General features: G+C 22.0%; 2 protein-coding genes across 3 annotated transcripts in view; both read right to left on the reverse strand.

Moving 5' to 3' along the window:
- The window catches only part of LOC114121593 (uncharacterized), a 44,274-nt gene extending 37,070 nt beyond the window's left edge, over nucleotides 1-7,204 (reverse strand). For both annotated transcript variants that reach the window (XM_050197780.1, XM_050197778.1), the window contains exon 1: nucleotides 7,100-7,204. In XM_050197780.1, coding sequence (XP_050053737.1) covers nucleotides 7,100-7,139 — 40 coding nt within the window. In that variant the 5' untranslated portion in view covers nucleotides 7,140-7,204. The remainder of the gene's footprint in view (nucleotides 1-7,099) is intronic.
- A 1,559-nt stretch (nucleotides 7,205-8,763) lies between these two features.
- On the reverse strand, nucleotides 8,764-18,893 carry LOC114121601 (inactive pancreatic lipase-related protein 1-like). Its single transcript, XM_027984011.2, has 11 exons — nucleotides 18,666-18,893; nucleotides 16,382-16,747; nucleotides 15,723-15,858; nucleotides 15,474-15,639; nucleotides 15,280-15,383; nucleotides 14,610-14,881; nucleotides 14,424-14,537; nucleotides 13,032-13,149; nucleotides 12,805-12,953; nucleotides 12,479-12,564; nucleotides 8,764-9,179 (listed from the first exon to the last, which is right to left on the reverse strand). Exons 1-10 carry the CDS (start codon nucleotides 18,727-18,729, stop codon nucleotides 12,509-12,511), a joined length of 1,545 nt encoding a protein of 514 aa, XP_027839812.1. The 5' UTR covers nucleotides 18,730-18,893; the 3' UTR covers nucleotides 8,764-9,179; nucleotides 12,479-12,508.
- Nucleotides 18,894-24,115: the final 5,222 nt, after the last annotated feature.

A 24,115-nucleotide genomic window follows, 5' to 3' on the forward strand; every position in this document is an offset into this window, starting at 1 on the left:
ATATACGAACCTTCGAGATTTGTATACTTATATAAAAAATTGTATGTGTAAACTATATATTTTAAATTAGACTTTATTTTGGTATGAACAATTTAGCAGGATCATTGCAATAATTTTTTATATTTTTATTGAAAAAAAAAAAATTGAAAACAATTGATGACTTCAAAATGTTTTTAAGTAGTATAAGATATGATCTACATCATGTTAGTTTAAAAGTTATTTATGTAGATAATTAGTGAAAATTTCGCATTAGACAAATTTAAATTTTTTAAATACAAAAAAACCACTTTTGCGTATAAATTCTTGTTTTACTTATAAAATATTTTAAAAACGACTGTAAATGTTTTACTTTGGATAGCTTCCCTCTCATATAAAAAACAAAAAAAAAATTAATTAGATTTTATTGTCTATCAGTGACTATCTTTCGAAACTAAAGATTAAAGCATTTTAATGCTCTAAAAGTTGATGCCACGAAGAAAAAAAATAAAACGTAATATTGTAAATCCAAAACATTTATAGTACGCTCAGAATCTAAAATGATATTATAGAATATTGTTTTTTTTTTTATTGTTTTATATTAAATCCATATTTGAATGTTCTAGATAATATTATATATATAACTTACGTTCTCGACCCATGAGAACAGGGATAATATTATAATATTAAGAATAAAGGTTTTTTATTTGTTCATAAATGTTTTACGTAGTTTATGCAAAATGACTATGTTTTTTACTAGTTTACTATTATTTGTGTTATAAATATTATACATAAATTGTACATTTTATAAATATATAATTCTAAGTATACACTGAATCTTAAAATTCGGGAGTTTTCTTCAAACAATCACAGATTACGCTCTAATAGGTATATTATAGTTTAGTTAACATAGAAAAAATCTCTATACAAATTTAGTTTAAGATAAAATCCAATACAAAACTTAACACGACACAAATTTAGATTAAAAATGTTTATTTTAATGCACAGCAAATTAATTCAACTACAGTTAATAAACATTTTTAAAACTTGCCAGCTTAAATTTTGAAATAGATATGATAATAAAATATTAACAAACATAGCTTAATAAGATATAGTATCGTCAAGAGTTTTTTATGAGTTTGTGTTGATAAAAATAACTTTTGTAGAATATGAAATATACATTTTATTTCAAAATTGTGAAATACAATTTTATATGAATTATATATAGGTATTTGTAAAATTTTAATTTTATTACCTACATAATCTGTATTTCAATCACTATAATAAATGACATAAACTATATCCAGTGCATCTGATATGTTCAAAAGATAAAGATTAAAAATCATACAATTGAATATCGTGTAACATTTTTGTTTTTTGGTGTACACAGATTATGTGCGGCATTATAAATAAATTAATAATTTATATGAATTTACTGTGGGTATTTAGTTTATCAAATATCTTAATGAAAAGAGAACAAAACAATTTCATAGGAAACATACATTTTTAATAGATAAATTTGAATAAAGCCAAATAAAATGGTTTGTAATTATCAAAATATCAGTATAAACATTTACCACACAAAAATTTAATTTATAAAAATTACCGTTAAATAATAGTTAATATAATAAAATAATAATTAAACCTATCTAATTAAAACTAATGTCGTACACTTATATAACTAAATTTTTTAAACTTGTTAGTTTACCGCTGTATTAAGTATTAGAGAATATAAGAATTAGATATACAAATCTTATACAAATCTCAAATTTTAACAGGAAATTATAATGTAGCCATTATATAAACTATATCTATATAATTATTTTCATTAGATTTTAGTTCAATATTATAATTATGTCTAATTAGTAAAATGGAATAATATTAATTAAAAATAACGATCACCTATAAAAAAAAAATACTTCACACTTTTAGCAAATAGCATATTATTTGATATTACGATATTTTAAAATAATTTATATCTTAATGTTTTTTATAAGTCAAATAAATAACATAATGAAATAGATTTATGTCAAATTATCTTTATTTATTATTCAGCTCATAATACACATGGGAATATGCAAATAAATAATAATACTTAAGACTCGGCTAAATATTACGACAACATCTTACAAAAAAATCCCATTCTGACCAAACTTTATACGGGATATAAATGATTCAGAAAATAAAGTAGTGTTTATATAAAGGTTAATAGCTCTGAGCTTAATAAAGTCATTTTTATGGAGCACTAAAGATTTTTTACGTTAGACACGTACTTTTTCTTGTTTCCTTTTTGTTATTAAATGGCTTGTCATACTATTATGTGTTAAAAGCAAAAAAATATATCACATTACCCGAATATTGATGTAATGAGTGATCAAAAGTGATTAATGTTTTTTACGTTTATTTTTGGCTAATCTTTATCATATGATATAAGTATTTAGATACCTGCCTATTATTGTCTATTTTTAATATATATATGGTGTGAAAAAAATAGTATATAAATTGTATTCCGTTCAGCAATTATTTGCATATATGAATACAATAGGTATTATATTAATACATATTTAAAAATTAACTTGTATTCTTAGTTTTTAGTTAAACATTAATCTACAGATAAACTTTTTTTTGATTTTTTCTCCGTCTTTTTTGTTGTTGAAAATTTTGTATACTTGATCAATTTTATTTATCATGTAATTGTGTATGTATTTGTGATATTAATACTTCCATGATTGTGATGAAAACAACGCATTGCCGTTGTTATGATTAAATACTAAAATATTATATTTTGGTAAATTAATATATTTTTCTATAAAATTGTATTATTAGACATCGTGCCCATAAATAAATAAATAAATATATTTAAAAGTGCCACAATAATAACTTCAGTGGACGTTTAAGGTAATTTTCGATGTACAACAATATTTTACTACTATATTTTGTTACTAGTTTTTAGTAATAGCTGTTGTGAGTAAATAATAACGAATTCAATGAAACTATTAATCTTAGAATAGTACCTATATACTATTATGTATAACATTTAAATTATCATTACTTTAGCGTTTAAATGTCTAAACCATACATGAAAATAATTTATGTGTCTAATAATGTGATATAAATTTATACGTACATAAATGATGTTATATACATTTTTTAAATCATATTATGAAACTGTTTAACGTATACTTGTATATTATTAGTATAAAAAAACTATATAAGATTCAATTGTAATATTATATTAGTTTTTATTATTAGTTAAACGTTTCAAAGATGTAATTAATATTAACTCAGTATTTTTGCTGAGGCGAGTTTTACTTTAATTAAACATAAGAAGGTTATAAGCAATTTGGAGATTTGGTTCTATGTTCAACAGTGTATAGATGTAATTTTATGTTTAACTCTAAATTTAATGTAATTAAATTTAAAAATAACGCTAAATTGGGTTTGTTTACACTTGTGAGTACATATTATTTAATTTTAAAATGTGTATGTTATGTATCGAAAATATTCATATTTAAATTATCGTGGAAGTTTATAGAATAAAAATGTTGTCTGATAAAATTTCATTTTTAGTAACAATTTCTTCTTTAAAAAATAAAAGAAATGATTTTTATTTAAAGAAATAATTATTAATTTTTAAATATCAACTAGATTAATATATGAAATATGATTTAATAAACACGAATGGGAATGTTGAGTATAGAATTTAAAAAAAGATAAACCACTAAAGACTTATTAATAATCCATTGAATATGAAAATGTACTATTCAAAAATCTTAAATCTTTAATTTTTTGTAAAGTATAAAATGTTGAATAAAAAATTATTAAAAACTAGGCCATTATATGGTATAAATAAGAAAATAAAATTTTTATTTTTATTCTGTATAAATCATATAAATTTTAATATTATTGAACTATATAGTTAACATTCTAGATTTACTTCAATACCAATATAATATTTTTTTAAATAAATCTTAAATAAGTAAATAATCTATCATACTACTTCGAAATTATTTTTTCTTATTAGCTGTACACCCGCGTGCTTACCATCAAGAACAGTTGTTTGAAAGTTGTGGGGCTGTTTTTTTGCCTTACAGTTATTTTGATCATAAAATGATATAAAGTGTACATACCTACTTATATACTTATGCAAAATAATTATAATTTAAGGTGTTTATAAATTCTCAAAAATATACTTATAGATAATAAGAACAATTTTTTTCTCACGTTAATAACATTCTTTTTACACACAGGAAATATTATATAATATAATCATATTATAATGTCGTTAAATAAATAACAATAAAAATGATTATTAAATAACAATATAAGGCATGTCATTTGTGGGTTTTCGCATCATACAGCAAATCCGCGAGCTACTGATAACTATATTACTTTTCTATTGGTTATTATTATTATTGGCTGCGTTTTAATCTATCTTAACTATTCGAGTCTCAAGATTAAGTAAGTCAGTCGTAGTTGAAATGCAGTGATTTATACTTCAAACTCCGCAGGGCGTTCAAAGAACCGAGTCGTTGTCACATTCATATACGCCGACAGTAATAATTGATTCATGGTCTATAGATAGTTATTCATTCTATATACACATTCTGAGGTGAGTTGCGGGCGATTGCTTAACTATACGGTTTAAACAACTATTTTAATATATATATACGTCGAAATTCAATTTTTACAGGAGAGACACAAAACTTATTTTGTGTAACTTATCATGTTCCTTATTCAAAATAAATGCAATAAAGATACACACACTATTACAATAGGAATAAATAGACATGTTTCGTTTTCTCACTAAATAGTTTACTTAGATACAAATAACATATTTCTGAAAAAAATTTGAAAATGTCAAAATATTGGACATGTTTCCTAACAAAAGTGGTATTAAAATCTCAAGTAAATTGTCAGGTATAACAGTAAAAAAAATGGCGATAATATTATGTTAAACGGTGTGAATTTGTATGCGTGAAAAAAATTGGGACTTGCTTTTATATTATAGATAATTATTTTTATTGTATAAACTACAGGTTTTTTTTTTTTGCTGTATTCATTTTATCAAGAAGACTCTTGACAAATGATAAGGATTTTAAATATTTTATAAATTGGAAATCAATATTTTGGTTATAATTTAATATTAAGTCTCTATATGTTTTATTTTTCAAATACCTGCAAATAATTACACCATCCCCGTTAAAGCTGACCGTTTTAATTATCACCTTTTTTTAAAACTTGCTTTCTAGAATCTAGATAATAATACACCCTTTATTATTTTAATAAAATCATAACGCGGCGCGATGAATAGGCAATTTAGGTACATCTATAAAACTAAAAGAAAAAAATTAGCAAACGATAGCATTTGTTAAAAATAAATTAGTACCCTTTTACTAATAAAAGCAACTATATAACTACCTTGATAATATTAAAGTATTCTAATAATTATTTAAACCATTATTTTTAAATCACAATTATACAACAGTAGCTTATTAATGAAGTTATTTGACATTTTAGATTACATTAAGAATTATAAAGTTAGCATTTTAAATAATTAAAAAGATTATACTAATACACAGTTAATGCTATTTCCATTGAATTTCAATGAAAAAAAAAATTGCAAGATATTATTTTCCAATTCAAAATTTAAAATATTTTTTCAATGAAATTGTTTTGATTTATAAAAACTAATAGTTAATTCAATAATATATGATAATTCAAATTCAAATATTTAAGGTTTAGTATTATCTTAAAATTATAAAGTACAAAAATCAATAAATACCATATCTAGGTACCTATGTAAATTATTGAAACAGGCAACATATTATATCATCAAGCAATATCAATTATTATAATTTCATTATTAATACTATTATTAATTCTTTTTTTTTTTTGAAATATTTGATTGCGGAAATTATTATATAATAATAAAAAAACATTTATTTAACAAATATTTTTAGAATGATAATAACAATAATTGAATACTGCGTACCTTCTATTATTACTTATTGAAATATGTTATTTAAATTATATTTAATATGAATTATTATTGTTTCTGTATGTTTCTTGTAATTTATTATAAAGACTTTGTCTGGTTAATAGTTTAAAAATAACGTATATATTATTATTATATAATGGTATTGAGATAGAGAACGTGATAAAATTATATTTTAAACAACTATTTGCTTTGTGAATAATATTAAATTCTTCATGCTTTTCATTATATATTTTTTTTATTGTTAACTGCAAATTATATTTTTGCATTAATTTAAGATTGGGCCAAATCAATCATCCAAAAAATGGTGGTATTAAGTACTTACAATTTATTTTTATGACCTAAATCTTGTAAATTAACATTAACTTGTATTTTAAAAAATAAATGTTATATGTTATAATATTTTTAATATTATATTTTATTATAGTGTCTTTCATATTTATGACAATAGATCAACCTTGTTCATAAAAAATATATCAACCCGGGTTTGGCCGAAATCGACATTACATTTCATACAGAATATATTTAATTGAAATTTGTATTGTTACATTTATTACTCGTATATATTTTAAAATCGTATTTTTGGTTTTATGAATATTATGTCAATACTTTTAATTTTTTATTTTAAAAAGGTTTTTTTATTATTATTTTTTAGTGAAATATAATACATATGAAGTTAATTAATTTTAATTTTTACATATACTTGTAGGTTTATTCATTTCAGATAATGCTATTTATTCACTTTATATTGATAATAAAGACCGGCTATTTATTTTTTTTAAATATATTTTTAGTTTAAAATACATACCACAAAATAATTTCTTAATTCTGCAAAAAAAATTTTAAATCGTATTGCATTTTTATTTGAAATATATTATCTAACTATTATTCGTAACTCTATTACTAATTTTTATTTAAATTTAAATCACAAATTCAATTACTAATACATTTATAAAACTACTTAATATGTTGTGTTATGTAGTTTGCTTAATTTAGTTAAATAAAAGTATTTAATAGTTATATTTTTATGTAATAGATTTTTGTTGATGAATGACATTTATATTTATTATGCTTAAAAATGATTTAAGATTTAACATAAGTATATTTAAAATTATATATACTTACATGGAAAAAAAATCGGAAACAACCATGTTATAAACTTCATAGCAATCGAAAGCACTGCCAGACTACTGTGTTGGGACCAATAGTGAATACTAGCGTTGGTGGTTGAGCACGTGTAAGGGATTTGATAAAAGCAATCCCTCCTCTCGTGTTGTATGAAGTATTAGTGCACTCTGGTGGTTTGGAGTAAGATAACATTAAATCAGGTAAGTTTTAATTTAAACCAGGAAATGATGGTAGAATTTATTTATAAAAATATGTTTGTATTCTTGAGGCTTGAATGATAAAGTATATTATTTACTTAAATAGTGTAAACTATGTACAGTGTATTATAGTAGTTATGCAATATAAAAGAGAGATATATGCAAACTTTTAAATAACAGCTTATATTTTATCTACTTAAAAATTATTAAGAGTTATAAAATTGTCATTTATTTTGAGTAAATAGGGTTTGAATTTGAATCGTGAACAAATGTTTACTTGTTTTTTTTAATTTCACTGTTGGAAATTTTGTATTTTATTAACTGTGTTTATCCCAACCTGGAGGGCGCACCCCCCTAGGTGCAGAGTCTAGACATTTCTGATGGGTGTAGGGGGGGGGGTTAGAGCTATCACTAATAAGTACAATTTATATTTATTAAATTATATATTATGTATAATCGAAGTTTTCAATTTATAGGAAGGTGCACGATACTTTTTAAAATCGCCAAAGGGGGCGTAGAATAAAAAAATGTTTGGAGCCACTGAATTAGCGAATAATGATACAATTATAAAATACCAAATTAAATTCATGTGATTTATAATTTGTTTATTTAAAATGTTCATAAAACAGTATTATTATTAAATATTATGTGGTAATTTTTCTATGTAACTTTCTGTGATAAAAAAATAGTTTTGACAATTGAACCATAATATGACACAACTGTAGTGTTCCTTATTATAGGTATCTTTTGTTTGTTTTTGTTGTAATTATTTAACTATAAATTCACTTGTTTACTCTAATCGACTAAAATAAAAAAGGTTTCCTTTCTAAATAATGCCGTATAAATATAAATTTAAAAATATGTATTATTTGTTTCATTATTATTTAGTAGTATATTTTATGCATCACAATTATTTTTATTTTTAAATTTTAATTGAAACAAAATAATATAAGTATAACATTATCATAAAAATAGTTGATCAATTCTAAATTATTATTTGCTATTAATATAGTATAATACTTTGCATATTTAAATTAGATTAAACATACTAGTATATATTGATAACAATTTTCTAAAAGAACTTTTATATTTTTAACATAACTAGCTTCAAAGAAAGATTTTAGTTTATCTATTTACAAAAAATCAACAAATTTATTGGTGTATTTAGCTATAAGTCAACTGATATGCATTCTATATTGATTTATCGATAATCTAAATCGTACAGTGCACATACTTATGATATATTACTGTAGTCAGTGAGTTTCTTGATTCAAATAATTAAAGCATTTGTAATTATCTAAAAGTTTTTTATTATCATAAATTAATCATAATGATATACTTATAAGGTTGACTCACCGTGATTATCCTCGAATATAAAAATACTATCATTTTGTCTGCTTTCTTACGTTATATATATATATATTAAGTGAAGTTAACTTCAATAACTAAATAATAACAATAAATATTCAAGTTTTTTTTTTATTTAGGTCAAAAATGTCTTAAAATTAATTACAAATAATACAATTTTTAAAATAAATAATAAATAAAACCAATATAAATATAGTAAGATATTTTTATAATATAAAAATAATGAGGAATTTGTTTAATTTGCTTATATGAATATAATAACAGATACAATATAATATCAAATCATATCTTGTTTTAAATTTTCATAAGCATAATATTATAGTTTTTGACAACAAATGTAATTTATAATAATGATTTTTGTATCCTGGAAAATATTTTGTTGTCTTATAAATATTATATGGACTGCCCAGGTCATAAACTTGTTAATTGTTACTTATACTGCGTTGAACAATATGTACAATACTGACTGAATTATATAAAACAACACTACGGCTCTCTGTACACAACTATAGCTATAACATAATATAAATTTATTTATTAGTCATTTTCTAAATGTTTGTTAATAATTTGAGTTTTATTTATACAACTTAAATTTAGCTTTAAATATATATATATATAAACATTCATTACTTTGATTAGTTTAAATCGTTATAAAAAAAAACTCGAAAATAACATAAATAAAACCGATGAAAGTTGCTCTGATATAAAATAGATCTCGAGTATGCCTATCACCATACAATTCATCAATAAAATGAGTAGGTACATTAAATTTGAATTCAGTGATAAATGATTGCTTATAAAAATAAATTCTGAGTAGATAAAATGGATCAGCCTCTATCTTCAAGAATAAAGGATATTGTGTAATTTATTTTGATAAATATATATCCAATTTTGTAAAGATCAAAACTTTAGATGGCTTTAAAAGAAAGTAGTATTATATGTTTTTGATATTCTTAAAATACGATTGTGAGTTTATCTAATGATAAGTATTGTAATACAGTTTAAAGTTTTAGCTCTTAAAACTAAAAATGATATGTATTTTTAAAACAACAAAATAATTGTGAAATTTTTATAATTTTGGAGAATATTTTAACTTTTACCGCTTCTATATTATGTCAGTCATCAATTTTTGGAGCAATAAAAATACTTTGAAAAAATGTTTGATGTAATTTTTATTATATTTTATACACACAATAATATCATAAAACGAAATTTTTTAGGCAAAAATATATTGAATCTACCCTATTTATAAATATATCTTAATCTTAAAATGTACTGAGTAATATAGACCAACAGACCGTATTCACTCAAAATCGTTTTTTATATGGAATGATTTATTGTTGAATTCGAATTTCACAAATACATTACTGTGACTTACTCCTCAATGACGAGGTTCATTCAACACCTATTGTACAGTGGAGCGATTACATTTTTCTTTTTTTTTCCTTGCAGTAATTTTAATTTTCATATTAAACCCACTAAAAGTTCAATATTCTACCATAAGCCATCTCCCAATGTTGCAAATTATTTTCTTTAGAATAATAATAATTTTATTAGGGATGAGTTACATATTCATAAGTTTCATTATCTTTTAATTTATAGTTATTTTAATTATTTCAAAAAATTTTGTTAATTTATTACGATTATGTATATTATACATAATGCTTATGGGTTTCATAATTATATTCTATTTTTTTTTCATATCTGAAAACTCTTAGAGTTAAATTATACCAATATAAATAATTTATAAATATATAAGATTAAGAACGTTTTGTTTCAACGTCGAAGGTTTATTTAATATAATGAACTTTATTGATTTTTTGCCAAATAATTGAATTAGACGTGTATTATAAATATATATTTTTTTTGAAAGATAACGCCCTTTTGATGTTTAGTGAGCAGATTCCTTTGATTTTTTTTTTTTGTTTTGTTTTTTAGTTTAAACTTAGCTACTTTCATGTTTGTTTCAATAATGCATTTGTATAAAACAAAAACTTTCCCCTTTAAAAGTTCCGTTTATTTTTTACCTTTAATCAATAGGAAATTCATTCAAAAGTTAATTTTTATAAATTATAATTAAAAGTTTCATAAATTGAATAATGTACATCTTAATTTTTTAATGATAATTAATACCAAACTAAACTGTACTAGTTTCATAAATCCAACTATATTACAAGTATTTAAAAATTTATTTATACACTAAATAAAAATAAAAAATTCTAAATCAATCTGCTTAAATCTACTTATATATTATTGTAGATTATAACCAACAATAACAAACAATAAAATAAATTCATAATACATAGTCTTCATAAGTTAATAATTAATATTTTATTTTAAACGAAAAGTTTCATTAGCAATTCATCATATTTGTTGTAAAAATGTTTTTATCTTTCTTTAACTATACTTAGCTTGAATGGTTAATAAAATACATCTTCATTTACATCTCATATGACTATATAATTTAACAATTTATAGTTTTATGACTTGACATTTTAGTATTATCTAAAAAAATATGTATTTTAATCTTAGCTTAAAAATCTGCATATAATATATAACTATGGAAAAAACATTATTCGATACAATTTTATATAAGGTGCTATTATTAATCCATCTGCTCCACTCAACTTTTAAATCAAAATTGATAATGCATATGAACGCACTGTTATATAAATCCACATTAAGATACCTAATAAAATCTATTCAAAATTATGAGTATTCAAGGTCAAATTACTATTAGTTTTTTATTATTTTTTAAATAATTTTATTCAAAATTAAAACTCTTAGTATCTCAAATCGCCTTCAACATACTAATCAAAAATTTCTCATACCAACTTCAATAAAATTAAAAAATATATAAAAATTAAAAATTAATTGATAAAAAAAAAATTAAATGGGTGATATGTATTTAATGGTTTTTATCGATATAAAAACAAAAAAAAATCATACATTTATAATATATTACGAGTATTTCTACTTTACTAATTGTGCCACAAAACACCGATTGTAAATATTTAAAAAAGCTAAACACTATAATCGAATGATTTCCTCAATGAATCATGATTATTATTAAATATCATTATAAACGTTATCGATACTTTTAGAGATTGTAATCATATGCATGCGCTTGAACAATATTTTAAAATTGAAAATTAAAATATACATTGGTAAAATGCGATTATACAAGTATATTATTAATTTTATTATTTTTCTCATTACAATTATCGAGTCTATGTACTCACTTTTATTACCATATTAATTTTCTTACGTTCTAACTAAATATTATTGATTAGTGTATAAATTAAATTAAATAACATAATAATGTTTTTATGATTTTTTAAGTTTAGTCATTATTTTTTAATTTTTTTTTTTTTATACGTTTTGCTGTATTTTAGACTTGATAACAAACTTTATTACTTTTAGAATTTATTTTGTGACAAGACTTGTGGATTATACATCACAATAATTGAAAAATATGAATTTAACAGTATTTAGGTACCTACCTATTATATATCATTTTCACTTGTTATTATTATTCAAAGAATACATAAAAATTTAATCATGACTTATATATCATATATTTTATAGAATATTTCAGTTAAATAACCTATAAAATATTTCAACTTCTAATTAGTTATTTTAACATTTATGTAAATAATATGTTTATTAATATATAGTTATTGCTCAATAAAAAACGATTAAAAATATGTGTTTTCAGTTAATCAAAAACTTTTTTAAATGTATGTTTTTGGGTTTTCATAAAATAATACAATCATTGATTACTATTTCATATTAAATTTGCTTTATTTACCTATATCATATGATAACGTATTCCAAATTGTCATTTTAAATTTTTGAATCCCTTCCGCATTATCCGATCAGTTTCCAAATTGCTCTCTATAAGTAAATAATAAAAACAATATAACTATAATTATAGAAATAATAAATTATATTATTTATACATTAAACAAAATTTTTAGTATATTAATTTACGATACATTATGTACTAATAATTGTACTATTTTTTTAAAGATATTAAACTGTAAGAAATATAATAAAACGTTAAGTTTATTAAATTTCATTTAAATTACTCAGTTTAATTACCGAATTAACAAGTTCAATAAAAATTATACTTACTACAGTAAGGTTCGAAAAATGCAGTTCCTGCAATAAAAGCACCTCTACCTGGATAAAGATCAGTATTTAAGCCTAATGGCACACATTCATTAAATTGACATTTGTCGATATTCATCAATAAAGGTTGAAGTTGACCGACGGTTGCTGCACTATAAAATACACAAAGAATTATGTAATTTTAAAAGTAATTAGGTTATGTGCGTTAAAAAAAAAAAATAATAATATACTTAGTAATAGCGGAAAATAATTTTATTTTCTGAGCCCAGAATGTACAATTGTCTTCTAATGATTCTATGAAATACAAAAACGATCTTCCATGTGAGCAAGCAACCCAAGTTCCTAGTACTAAATATAATAAAACCATCACATGATATTAATAAATAATTCGATTTATGTACCTAACAGTTAATTTACAAATCTTTTGACGGACAAATATTAAATTTACGATACCAGTGATTATTTATTTAGAATAATATTTTTAACAACCTATATTTAATAAAAAAAAATGAAAATGTTTATTCAAAAATATACATATTTAATTTATTTATTTATTGGATAAACGCCAATTAGCAATATAATTATAATACCTATATATAATAGCGAATAAGGTAATATATTATTGCTTGAGTCGCGATTATTAATTTAAATATTTTATTTATTATTTTAATTAAATGATAGAATTTCAAATTGTATAATTGATAATACGTGTTTATACACCGAGAACTAAGTTAATAACAACGAGTTATGACTACAGAGAAATGTATACTGCCACTTAAGTCAAAATAATTATTGTTAAATAATATTTTAGTTCTTTTTATGTACTATCTATACATATTTTTTTTTCGGATTTTTTGTTTATTCGCTGTTGCTTTATATTTAGAGATTATTATTACTTTGACTATCCTGAATGGACACCTTTATGCTTATCTACTGGGTTATAAAATATCACATCGGTTTTTATTTTTGTATTAATTTATTTTTAATAAATTAAAAGATATTTCAAACTTCAGAAATAAAATATTGAATAAATTATACTTTTTAATCATCTCGGTTGCCTATGTTTTAAATACGATTGTTGAATTATGCAATTGAGGTTTTCTTTAATATCATATTTTATTTAGTATTTAATTAAGAATTTTATACGCCTAGGATATTTTATATTGAACTGACTTTATTTTGTATAAATAGTTACACATATTTACATAAATAATAAATATAATATTTACTTATTATTCTGAAATGAAGATTCATGTGTCAGTTTTACTGTAAAATAATTTATGAAATTTTACCATTAATCAAACTTTTTTCAACAATTCACGCAAAAGAAACTTTTTTACTTTTTAGGTTTTTCAATCATTTCATAGATGATATTATCTTTTGAAATATATTTAACTTATTGTATAAATTGTATTATTTTTATTAAATAATAATTATTATGATAGTCTCACTATCGTATTTAATTTAATAAATTATCGTGTTATGTTTTTAATGAATATTATTAGAATAATTGACAATTGTCAACGATATTTCATAGATAATTAAATTAATTGATTTATGTTGAATTGTTATGTTTGTCAACTATATTAAAAATGTCCAATGACTAATAAATATATTATTACCATCAGCAGGAATAGCAGCTAAATCCGCAATACTCGTTAATTTTACTTCATTTATTGGAGGTAGAGTACATCCTGGTTGTATGAAGCCACCATTCATATAAATGTCCACGTGACCTATTAAATTTAAAATAATCATAAAATGATTAATTTTGTCAAATTGCAATAACATAATACTCGAATTATTACCTACGGGAGTGATAAGTCCAAAACCTAAAAATGGAATTGTCGGTCTGCAGCTAGTATGTATAACGTCAACAAAAAGAGCATCTGATTTATCTAAACGTACTTGCTTTGGGCAACCTTCAAATCCTGGTTGAGCTGGATCAAATGCGGTTATTCGACTTATACCAGGTATACCTTTACCAAAATATGAGGATATATGAGCACCCAAACTATGACCCATTACGTGGATTTTCAGTGGATCCAATTGATAATGTTCAATGAGATATTTTCCAAACCTTAAGGTAAAAAAGATCGATATTATATTTCAACAATTTGAAAAAGAAAAACTTTTGTGCTTTTATGTTATACTATATTTTTATTATAATATGCTTATAATATAGCAACAACTGTCTTTTATACAATTAAAAAAATTAATTGTTAATATTTTTATATATATTTTATTATGAAACTAGTTCAAAAAAATATGTGTAGAATAAACTACATTAAGTCGTATTTAACGTCTGAAATTCAATGATGATACTCTAATATTTTAATTATATTTTATTCTTATAATAATTTAACTACTTGTAGTTGTGTATGTTTATTTTATATTTTAGAATATATCTTTTCCTATAAGTATGATACATGAATACAATAATCTAGTTTATCTCTTAAATTAAATTTTTAATATTACCTTATTAATTCTGCACCAACAATCCTTGTGTTTGAAGCAACTTGTAAGTAATTAAATTGTTTCGAGCCCTTTCCCCAATCAACTAAGAAAACATTTGCATCACGCTAACAATAAAACATAAATAAGTTCTAAATTAGAAATTATACGTCATAATATAAAACTGCCTAATATTATTATTTAATATAATATTATACTTGTTTTAAGTATGCATCCTTAAGAGAGGCCATCCATTGATTTTCTCCATCGCTATTAAATCCGTGTACTATAAAAACAGTGAATGGTCTTTCAGGATCGAAGTCCGATTCTTCTAGTAAAATATTTGGCCATAGTTGAATAGGAGTGTACATATTATTTTGTTTTCTAAAATAAATATATTTTTAGTTAATAGTGGTACATGCATACACTTATTGATATATTATAAAAAATATTAAAACACAAAATACCTAGTAAACGAATAAATTTTTACTTCTACTTCTTCTGGTTTCATAGGTTGTGGAAAAGGTCTTAAGTTTGAAGTCCAAGGATACTCCATTGGGAAACAACCAAGTTCATCAAAACATCTAGATTCGTTCCCAAAGCCTAATAAATTAATCTCATATTATTATAAATCTGAATATTTACAAATGTAATGAAAACATTAAGTAAAATTTATACTTTAGTGTATTACAATATATCTTGATAAGATTAAATTATTAAGTAATGTAAATATAATATATAAAAGAAAGATTTTTTAATTTTTTACACGTAATTTTTTATTAATATGATATTATGAATTTGTTGTTATCTTGTTAAAAATGAAAAATATATTTGGATTGGGTTTTTAATAATATTACACTAGCACCATACCACACACACTTATTTAGTCAATTTTTGTTTGTGTATGAGTTGATAGTTTTATTTTTACTACCTATACTATTACAGATATTATCATATTAGCGAACAAATTAAACTTGTGTGAAATGTTTCTAACTTAATAAAATAGGTACTTATTTACCCATTTTAATTCTCAAACCAATAGGTATGAAGATAATTAAGTCGTTTAACATAACTTTTATTGCTACTATAAGCTATTATTTTCTTAAAGTATATTTATTTGTTTTACCAAGACTGGGTGAAATACACTGCTGAAGTAATGAAGCTCTAAGGATGTTATCTGCATTCTTGGGTATCACACATTGAGCTTTTTTTATTATTTCTTCAATAGATTTTAATGGGAATTTTTTAAGTGTCTCTTTGGTTGTTGTAATAGTTTTGTTCACCGCGGTGGCTCCATTTTGTAGTGATTCTTTTGTTATCGAAACAGTTTTGTTTACTACTTTTGTTCCACTTTGTCTAACGCAATCACCAACCTTTTCGCATACATCTTTAACGTTGTGAAATACCGATGAGGTAGATTCTTTAACGTCTGTCACTGCATTTTTAACGACTCCTGTTAATTTTTTTAAAGAATCCGGTGATTGTCCATTACCTGTCAACAATTAAATAGGTATAAATAATTTAGAAACAACTTAAAAGCCAATAGTAACAATTTTTATAATAAATTGTAAGTTATCTTTCGAAATACTGATATTTATGTCGTTATACGTATTATTTAATAGTCAAAATTAGTTCTTTATTTTATCATGACGTTAAAATATTATGTAATGTAATTTTGATTATGTATTAGTTAATAAAAGGATAATTTATAAGTTGGATTAAATTTATATCTCCTGTGACTGCATATTTTATTACTGTGATTCGAAATAAATAACTTATGTATAATAACCTTATAATATAGGTAGGTAATATAAAAAAAAAAAATCATAATAAAACAATTTTATTGACTCTATAATACTTATTACTTAAAATTAACAACCTATATAAAATTGAAATTAGATAACTTTTTTACTGTACAGTCCTTTTCATTAAATACGTCACTGTAATATATTTGTTGAATTTGAATTAATGATAAATTATTGCACGTAAAAAAGCGATTATTAACAACAACGGTCTGTCGTATTATATAATTAGGTATATGATATAGTTATATAGATATTAAAGTAGTTTATTTTAGTAGTTCATCTTCTATTAATTACATTTGCCAAAAAAAATTGCATTTGTAAATATAATTGTGTATATACGTATACATTTCATGCTCTATGAAAACTGTCCTTGCATGCATTTTTAACTATAAAATAATTCATAAATTTTAAATTTCAAATCAATATGGATGAAAATCGAGTATCTACGATTATTTATCCTTTAATTGTAATAAAATAAAAAAATTTAAAAATCTCCTAAAAATTTTTAATATTTTTTCACTCAGTTATACTGTGAATTTTCAATATTAACATCTTAAAAGTACTAAATTTATCTAATTTTTTAATAAAACTTTCTTTAAAATTTAAATATTTTTTAAGCCTTTTCTTCTATAAATCATATCTACACAAACAAAAAGGAATAACCATCATTGTAAAATCATACCTACAATGAGTTTCACGCAGAATCTAAAACTTACTTTTTTACAAATATTATACAGCTTCAAAATATTAATCAAATAATAGTACCTAGTGGCAAGTAGATATCATAGTTAAAGATGTTTTATGTTGATTTAAAGACTATTCTATATATTACTTTAAAATAATATTGAATTTTTTGAAAACCATATAAAATACTGTCAATTTTTTATTGTATATCTATATAATAAATTATTATACTCCAAAATCTCTTTCTATATACCTATAATGTAAACTAAAATTCACTTAACGATTATGTCATTATTTAAAAAAAATATTCGAAAACATTTTAGTCTATATTTTCGTTTAATTATTCTAATAGTATATTGTATTTATTTTTAGTTTTGGCTTATTATAAAAATAGTAATAACTAAGTAATTACTTCAATAATAATTATAAATTTTACTAACATAATATTAAAATCTATTAAAATTATGATTTTTAGTTTTAATATTTTATTAGATAAGTAAGCATTATTAATATTAATATTAAAATATTAATTAATTTTTTAAAAAAAAACTTCAAAATCAACAAAATACGATATTTAATAATATTCATTTTATGAATAATAAAATGAAAAAAAAAATGTCAAGAATTTCAATTTCGAAAATATTATAATATTATTTAATATTTATACGGTAAGGTGATATACCTTGTGAGTGTAATAAAGTTTAAATTTTTTTTTTGAAATGTCATACAGTAAATTATGTCAATGAATTGCATATGGATTACAAAAAAAAATATATATATTTCAAATTATTTACATTAAACTTACGTTAAGTATATTATTATTGCTATAACATTTTTTTTTTAGGTATTTATATTCATAATGTTGTTTATTTTAGTTTAAAAAGTTTAAAAATATATATATATATTCAATAAATTACTTACAGTTACTTAAACTGCTTAGGAATATTAAAATTCCTACGGCTAAAAACTGGAACTTAAACAACATAACTATATAAATATGACTTGCACCTTCGTTGGAGAATGATCATCGATCGACTGAACGCAATGTGCATGTGTTAAATGTTCATATGTACTAATCAAGTTTAGTATTATTAAAATACCCAAGTATATAATGTTTTCCGGCGTCCTGACCTTAAGTTCAAGATTATCAAGATGTACTCTTAGATGTAACCATCAACACACAATAGTACACAATATCTTCACAATGATTTAGCAATCAATTAACCATTACAATGAGTAATTTATAAAAATATTTTAATATGCAGCAGGAATTCTATCGACGTGTAAAACATAATAATAAAATGAATTATTCTTTTATTTATTTATTTGTTGTTATTCCTTGCTAATGTTTATCAACTATAAAATGACCAATGAGACGAGACAATCGTATTCGTGCTGTCTTATACTTTTATTTTACTCAAATTAAAATTGTTATTTTGCCAAGTAATATACTCAGATCTTACATTAATACTTTATAGAAAAAATGAGACATGATGCGTGTATTACAATATTTTGTCAATTTAATCGAATTAGTTTAAATTCTTAAATAATTGTTTGAATAAAAAAATTAAACAAAAAATATTAACATTATGGAAGTTTTATTAATGAATTGATTTCGCTATAATTAAAAAATTTGACTTATTTATAATATGTATTATAATTTATAACTAAATATAAATAAATTATTACATAGTATTAAAAAAAAAAAATAAGTAAATAAATTGGTAAGTACGTATAGTTTTGTGAATTTTGTTAAACATGTTTTAATTATGTCATTCGTTATTCATCTGATTTTTTTTTTGCGTTAAGTAATTCTTAACCATTTAATCCACATTAAAACACACAAACAACTATAGTTACAACACGATTATTTTAATGATAATAATATTGGATTTTTGTAAAAATTCCAGTTTTCTTAATTTTATTGTTTGTTTTTTCAAATTACTAAAAATAACTATACATAATTTTTAATTTCGACCTTTTTAATGTACAAACTAAATCTAATTTTCTATCAAAAACCATCTTCAAAGTGAAAATTTAAGTATTTTATATTTTTCTTATTGTGTACACACACGAAAAAAAAACATATTATTTAAAAATCAAAACATTTATCACACCGACCAAAATCTTAAATACAACATTTTAAGATCTCACTTTTTAAAATTTTGTATCTAGGTACCATTTAAATTTTTGCTTGTAACTATTTGAATATTAACCATTAACAAATTTTAATTGATGTTCATCAATTAAAAAATATAATGGATAATCTTTATTTTCAATTAAAGGTGAAACAATGATGCAGTTATATTTTGTGTCGTATGCATAACAAGTAACAACATAATATGGTTGTAACGTATAGGTCTTAGAGTAGGTTCGTTTTAAATAAAAATTTAATATATCGATTATTATAGTTTTATATAATTCTTTAATTAATCGATATAAAATTAAAAACCTGAATATAATAATTGCACTCGAATATAAATATCAAAATATTAATAAATTGTTACAATATGAATTATATTATTATAGTGTATAAATATTATTCGTTATACATTAAAAATAGGGCTAATAACTATCAAGTAGTTTATTTTGAAAATATTTAGATTTGTTATTAGGTTTCAAAAATATTCATGGGTTCAGAGTATTATAAAAAATACATCAATAATAAAAAAAAATTGAAATATAGAAATACGGATGAAGCCGTTAGGGGGAATCAACCAAAACTATGGTTTGCTTGAGTGAATAATTATATATGGTTTGGGTGAGTGTTTATTCCACCAACAATTTTTCTTGGATGAATAAATATAAATAATAAATAGGTTTATAGGTTAATTAATTTTTATAAATTATACATTCATATGCATGCTAATAATATTAAAAAAAATAAAAAATAAATAAATAATAAAAATAAATCACATGTGTATCAAAGTCCATATTGCTCACGCTGGTAAAATTAATTTCACTTGTCTAAACGGACTATTAGTTTTTTGATCAAAATGATTATGCTTATTATTCAATGGGTAATTGGTACATTTAAATATCTATTCTGAGTTTAGATATTACCTAGATTAAACTAAGCTTAGCCATGGTTTTATAAATGTATTTCAATCCGATTTATTAAGAGTGAACATTAGTTAAGGTAAAAATAAACTAATCCAGATGAAAACAAATTAAGTAAAGTTTAACTATTGGAATAATATATTATTATATTTATATACTTATTTTATTATAGTGACTAAGAATTATATTTATGAAATTACTTTCGATTTGTGTAGGTATATCAATATAATATAATAGTTATGTGTTTGGTTTATAACATTATATATTATTTTATTTCTATAATAATTATATTATAAAGAATATATTATTATTATATTTTAATTAATAGGTCTAAAGCTCAATTTAACAGGTTTAAGGTACTATCTATTAAACATCATAATTATTATTATTGAGTTTTATCATTAATATTATTGTAATCATTTTATTCATTTAATTTAGCTTGTGAATTTTTGACGAACACTGTTAAGTTTGTTTTGACTAATATTATTACATTTTCAGATAAAAGTGATTGATTAGGGTTGTGTACCCAAGACGAATTTTAATTTAATAATAATTCTGCTTGCAAAATGTACAAGTATAACAAGTATAATATTCAAACTATTAAATTTCGTCTCATCCATCACATTTGCAATAATTTGAAATTTATTTATTTAAAAAAACTCTGTCGTATTTAATTATTTCTCAACAATCTAAGTAATATTACAATTCGAACATTAACATGTATATAACTAATGTATTATGAAACTGGCATAAAGAAAACCTTACATTTTAGTTGCTTTTTATGCAGTTAAATCTAGTATTTTTATTAATTATTTAAAAAAGAACTTATTTAACCTATTCACAGTATTAACTTTTTTAAATTATTTGAATAAAAAAAAATTAAAAACCAATTAAAATGTTTTTATTTATGAAATTGGCAATGAATTTCATTAGTTTAATTAGTATAACAATATCTCAATTACTGAGTTTACCCTATTTTAATGTCGTACATTTTAAAAGTTGTTTCTTTAATATCTGTAATACATTCCAATATAAATAACTACAAGTATGAATATACTTTTCTGATTAAATCAATTTGTTATTAACGAGATTCTGTTATAAAAGTTGTACCATTACGCATTGATATTAAATTAAAATAAAAGTCCATTTCATTAATGTTAAATTCTATAATATAATATACATAACCAATGTACTTACCTGGATACTATAAATACAAAATTAATCATGTATTCGTGTTAATGATTAAGTTATGCAAAGATCATAGATTAATAATTATTACACATAAGTGCAATTTATAATCAATACTTTTAATTTAATTCTTACTGTAAGTATTATTCTCGTCTTTCGATTGTTTTTAAACTTTCATTCGAACTTTATCAACAAAAAATGTACTCACCAGTTATAACATAATACATAATCATTAATGAGTAAAGTACAGAGACATTTTTAGAATTTTGATTATGAAATTAAAATATAAGTTACCTACATTTAAAAAAATAAAAATTGATTTGATTATACCGATGAAGAAATAAGTGAAAAAATGGGCAAGCGGTAACGGTTCTTCTGGATAAGTGTCAAGTACGGGGCATCTTAGTTGAGTCCCATAAAAAATGTTATGCACGAATTTCGTCCACTAAATTGGTTAAGTAGTATAATTTTTATTTCGTTTTCAAAGGTGTTTCGTGGTGTATTAATAAGTTATAAAGGCACCTAGGCAGCTCTGACATTATGTTTCAATATATTATATAATTTCATGCCTAATATTATAAATTACAATAATAGATAGATACTGATTGTTACCGATTCCAGCTTGATAAGCAGTAATAAGCAAGTTCATTTATTGTTTTAAGGAACGAAAAAAACACAACTTCTATTCTACCATTATTTCTACTTATACTATATCGTTAAACCTTTTTATTATATTTATGTATACACAACATTTAGTTTCGTAATGTTCTAGAAAACTAAAAGAATATGGAACTAATGGATAAGTTGGCAACTACCGTCGAGTATATTTCGTAATTTAGTAAGTAACTATGCCATATATGTATTAAATTTCAATGGTGTTCTCATATCTTAGGTAGGTAAGGAAAATTAAACAAATTTTAAATTATAAATTAATTTGTAAGATGTCAACATTAATAGAATAAAAAACAAACATTTGTAATGTCTTTATATAATTTAAAAAACTCAAAATATTTTCAAAATTATTCTATAATAGTATAAAATGAAAATATTTGGTTTAAATTTTAACGATAGTCGTATATGAATTACAACAAAAATTTTAGATTGATTTTATCAAAAATGGGGTTTGTGTAAATAGTTGAAATTCGAGTATAAAGATTGATGCGGTTTTTTGTCTACAAAAATTATCATCACAAAAATTAAAAATTGAAAAAATACATATATTATTATTGTAAAATTAATACATTCATCGCTTGCTTAGAATATCATTTATCTCTATTCATATTATTAGTTCCATGCGTTTATTTCTGAATTACAATAGTATAGTCAATACCGTACGTCATATTATATTTCGTTTTTCATACGATGCGAGTGTTAGGGTTTGAGTAAAGCGCATGCGCCATGGATGTTCAACTAGAAATTAGTACAGCAATGATTTTACGCCTACATTTTACGTAATCAAATAATTTATAGTCTGTAAATTTATTTTTTAAATTAGATTAATATCATTAAAACTTAATCAAATGGTGTATACAAATGTTTATGCACAATTTTAGTTTTAAGCTAGATTAATACTTTGAACATTACGCATAGGTACATCATTATCGTTGTAAATAGCTTAGAATTTATTACAATGAAAAGTTATATTATTTATTTTTAATAGAAATTGTATAATAAACAAAAGTAATCAATAAACGTTACTAAAAAATGATGACTGCTAATAACTTTAATAATAGGTTTCCAGATAATATGTTTTGTATCCAAAATCATGTTAGTTTTGTTAATTATAAAATATTTTTGAATAAATTAGAATCACGTTAAGATTTTTTTCATAAATTAAAATACACGTACTATGATTAAATATGTAAATAAATTACATATTGCTTTAATATACAAATCAAATTTTTATATTAACATGTCGTATTTGAAATATAATATAGTTTTGTGTGTATTGGTAACTGAGATGTCTATTGACGCGAATATAACGAAACAATTAGACAAGCTCCAATAATCATTTACCCATTCTACCCTAATAGTTATCGACTAACTCATCTGTACATTAATGTAGTTAGTCAAAAATCATTTTAAACGTCCTTTCCCTCTTATTATGAATGTGTTAAAGAAAT

Source organism: Aphis gossypii, chromosome 1 (assembly GCF_020184175.1).
Source record: "Aphis gossypii isolate Hap1 chromosome 1, ASM2018417v2, whole genome shotgun sequence".
Taxonomy (NCBI): domain Eukaryota; kingdom Metazoa; phylum Arthropoda; class Insecta; order Hemiptera; family Aphididae; genus Aphis; species Aphis gossypii.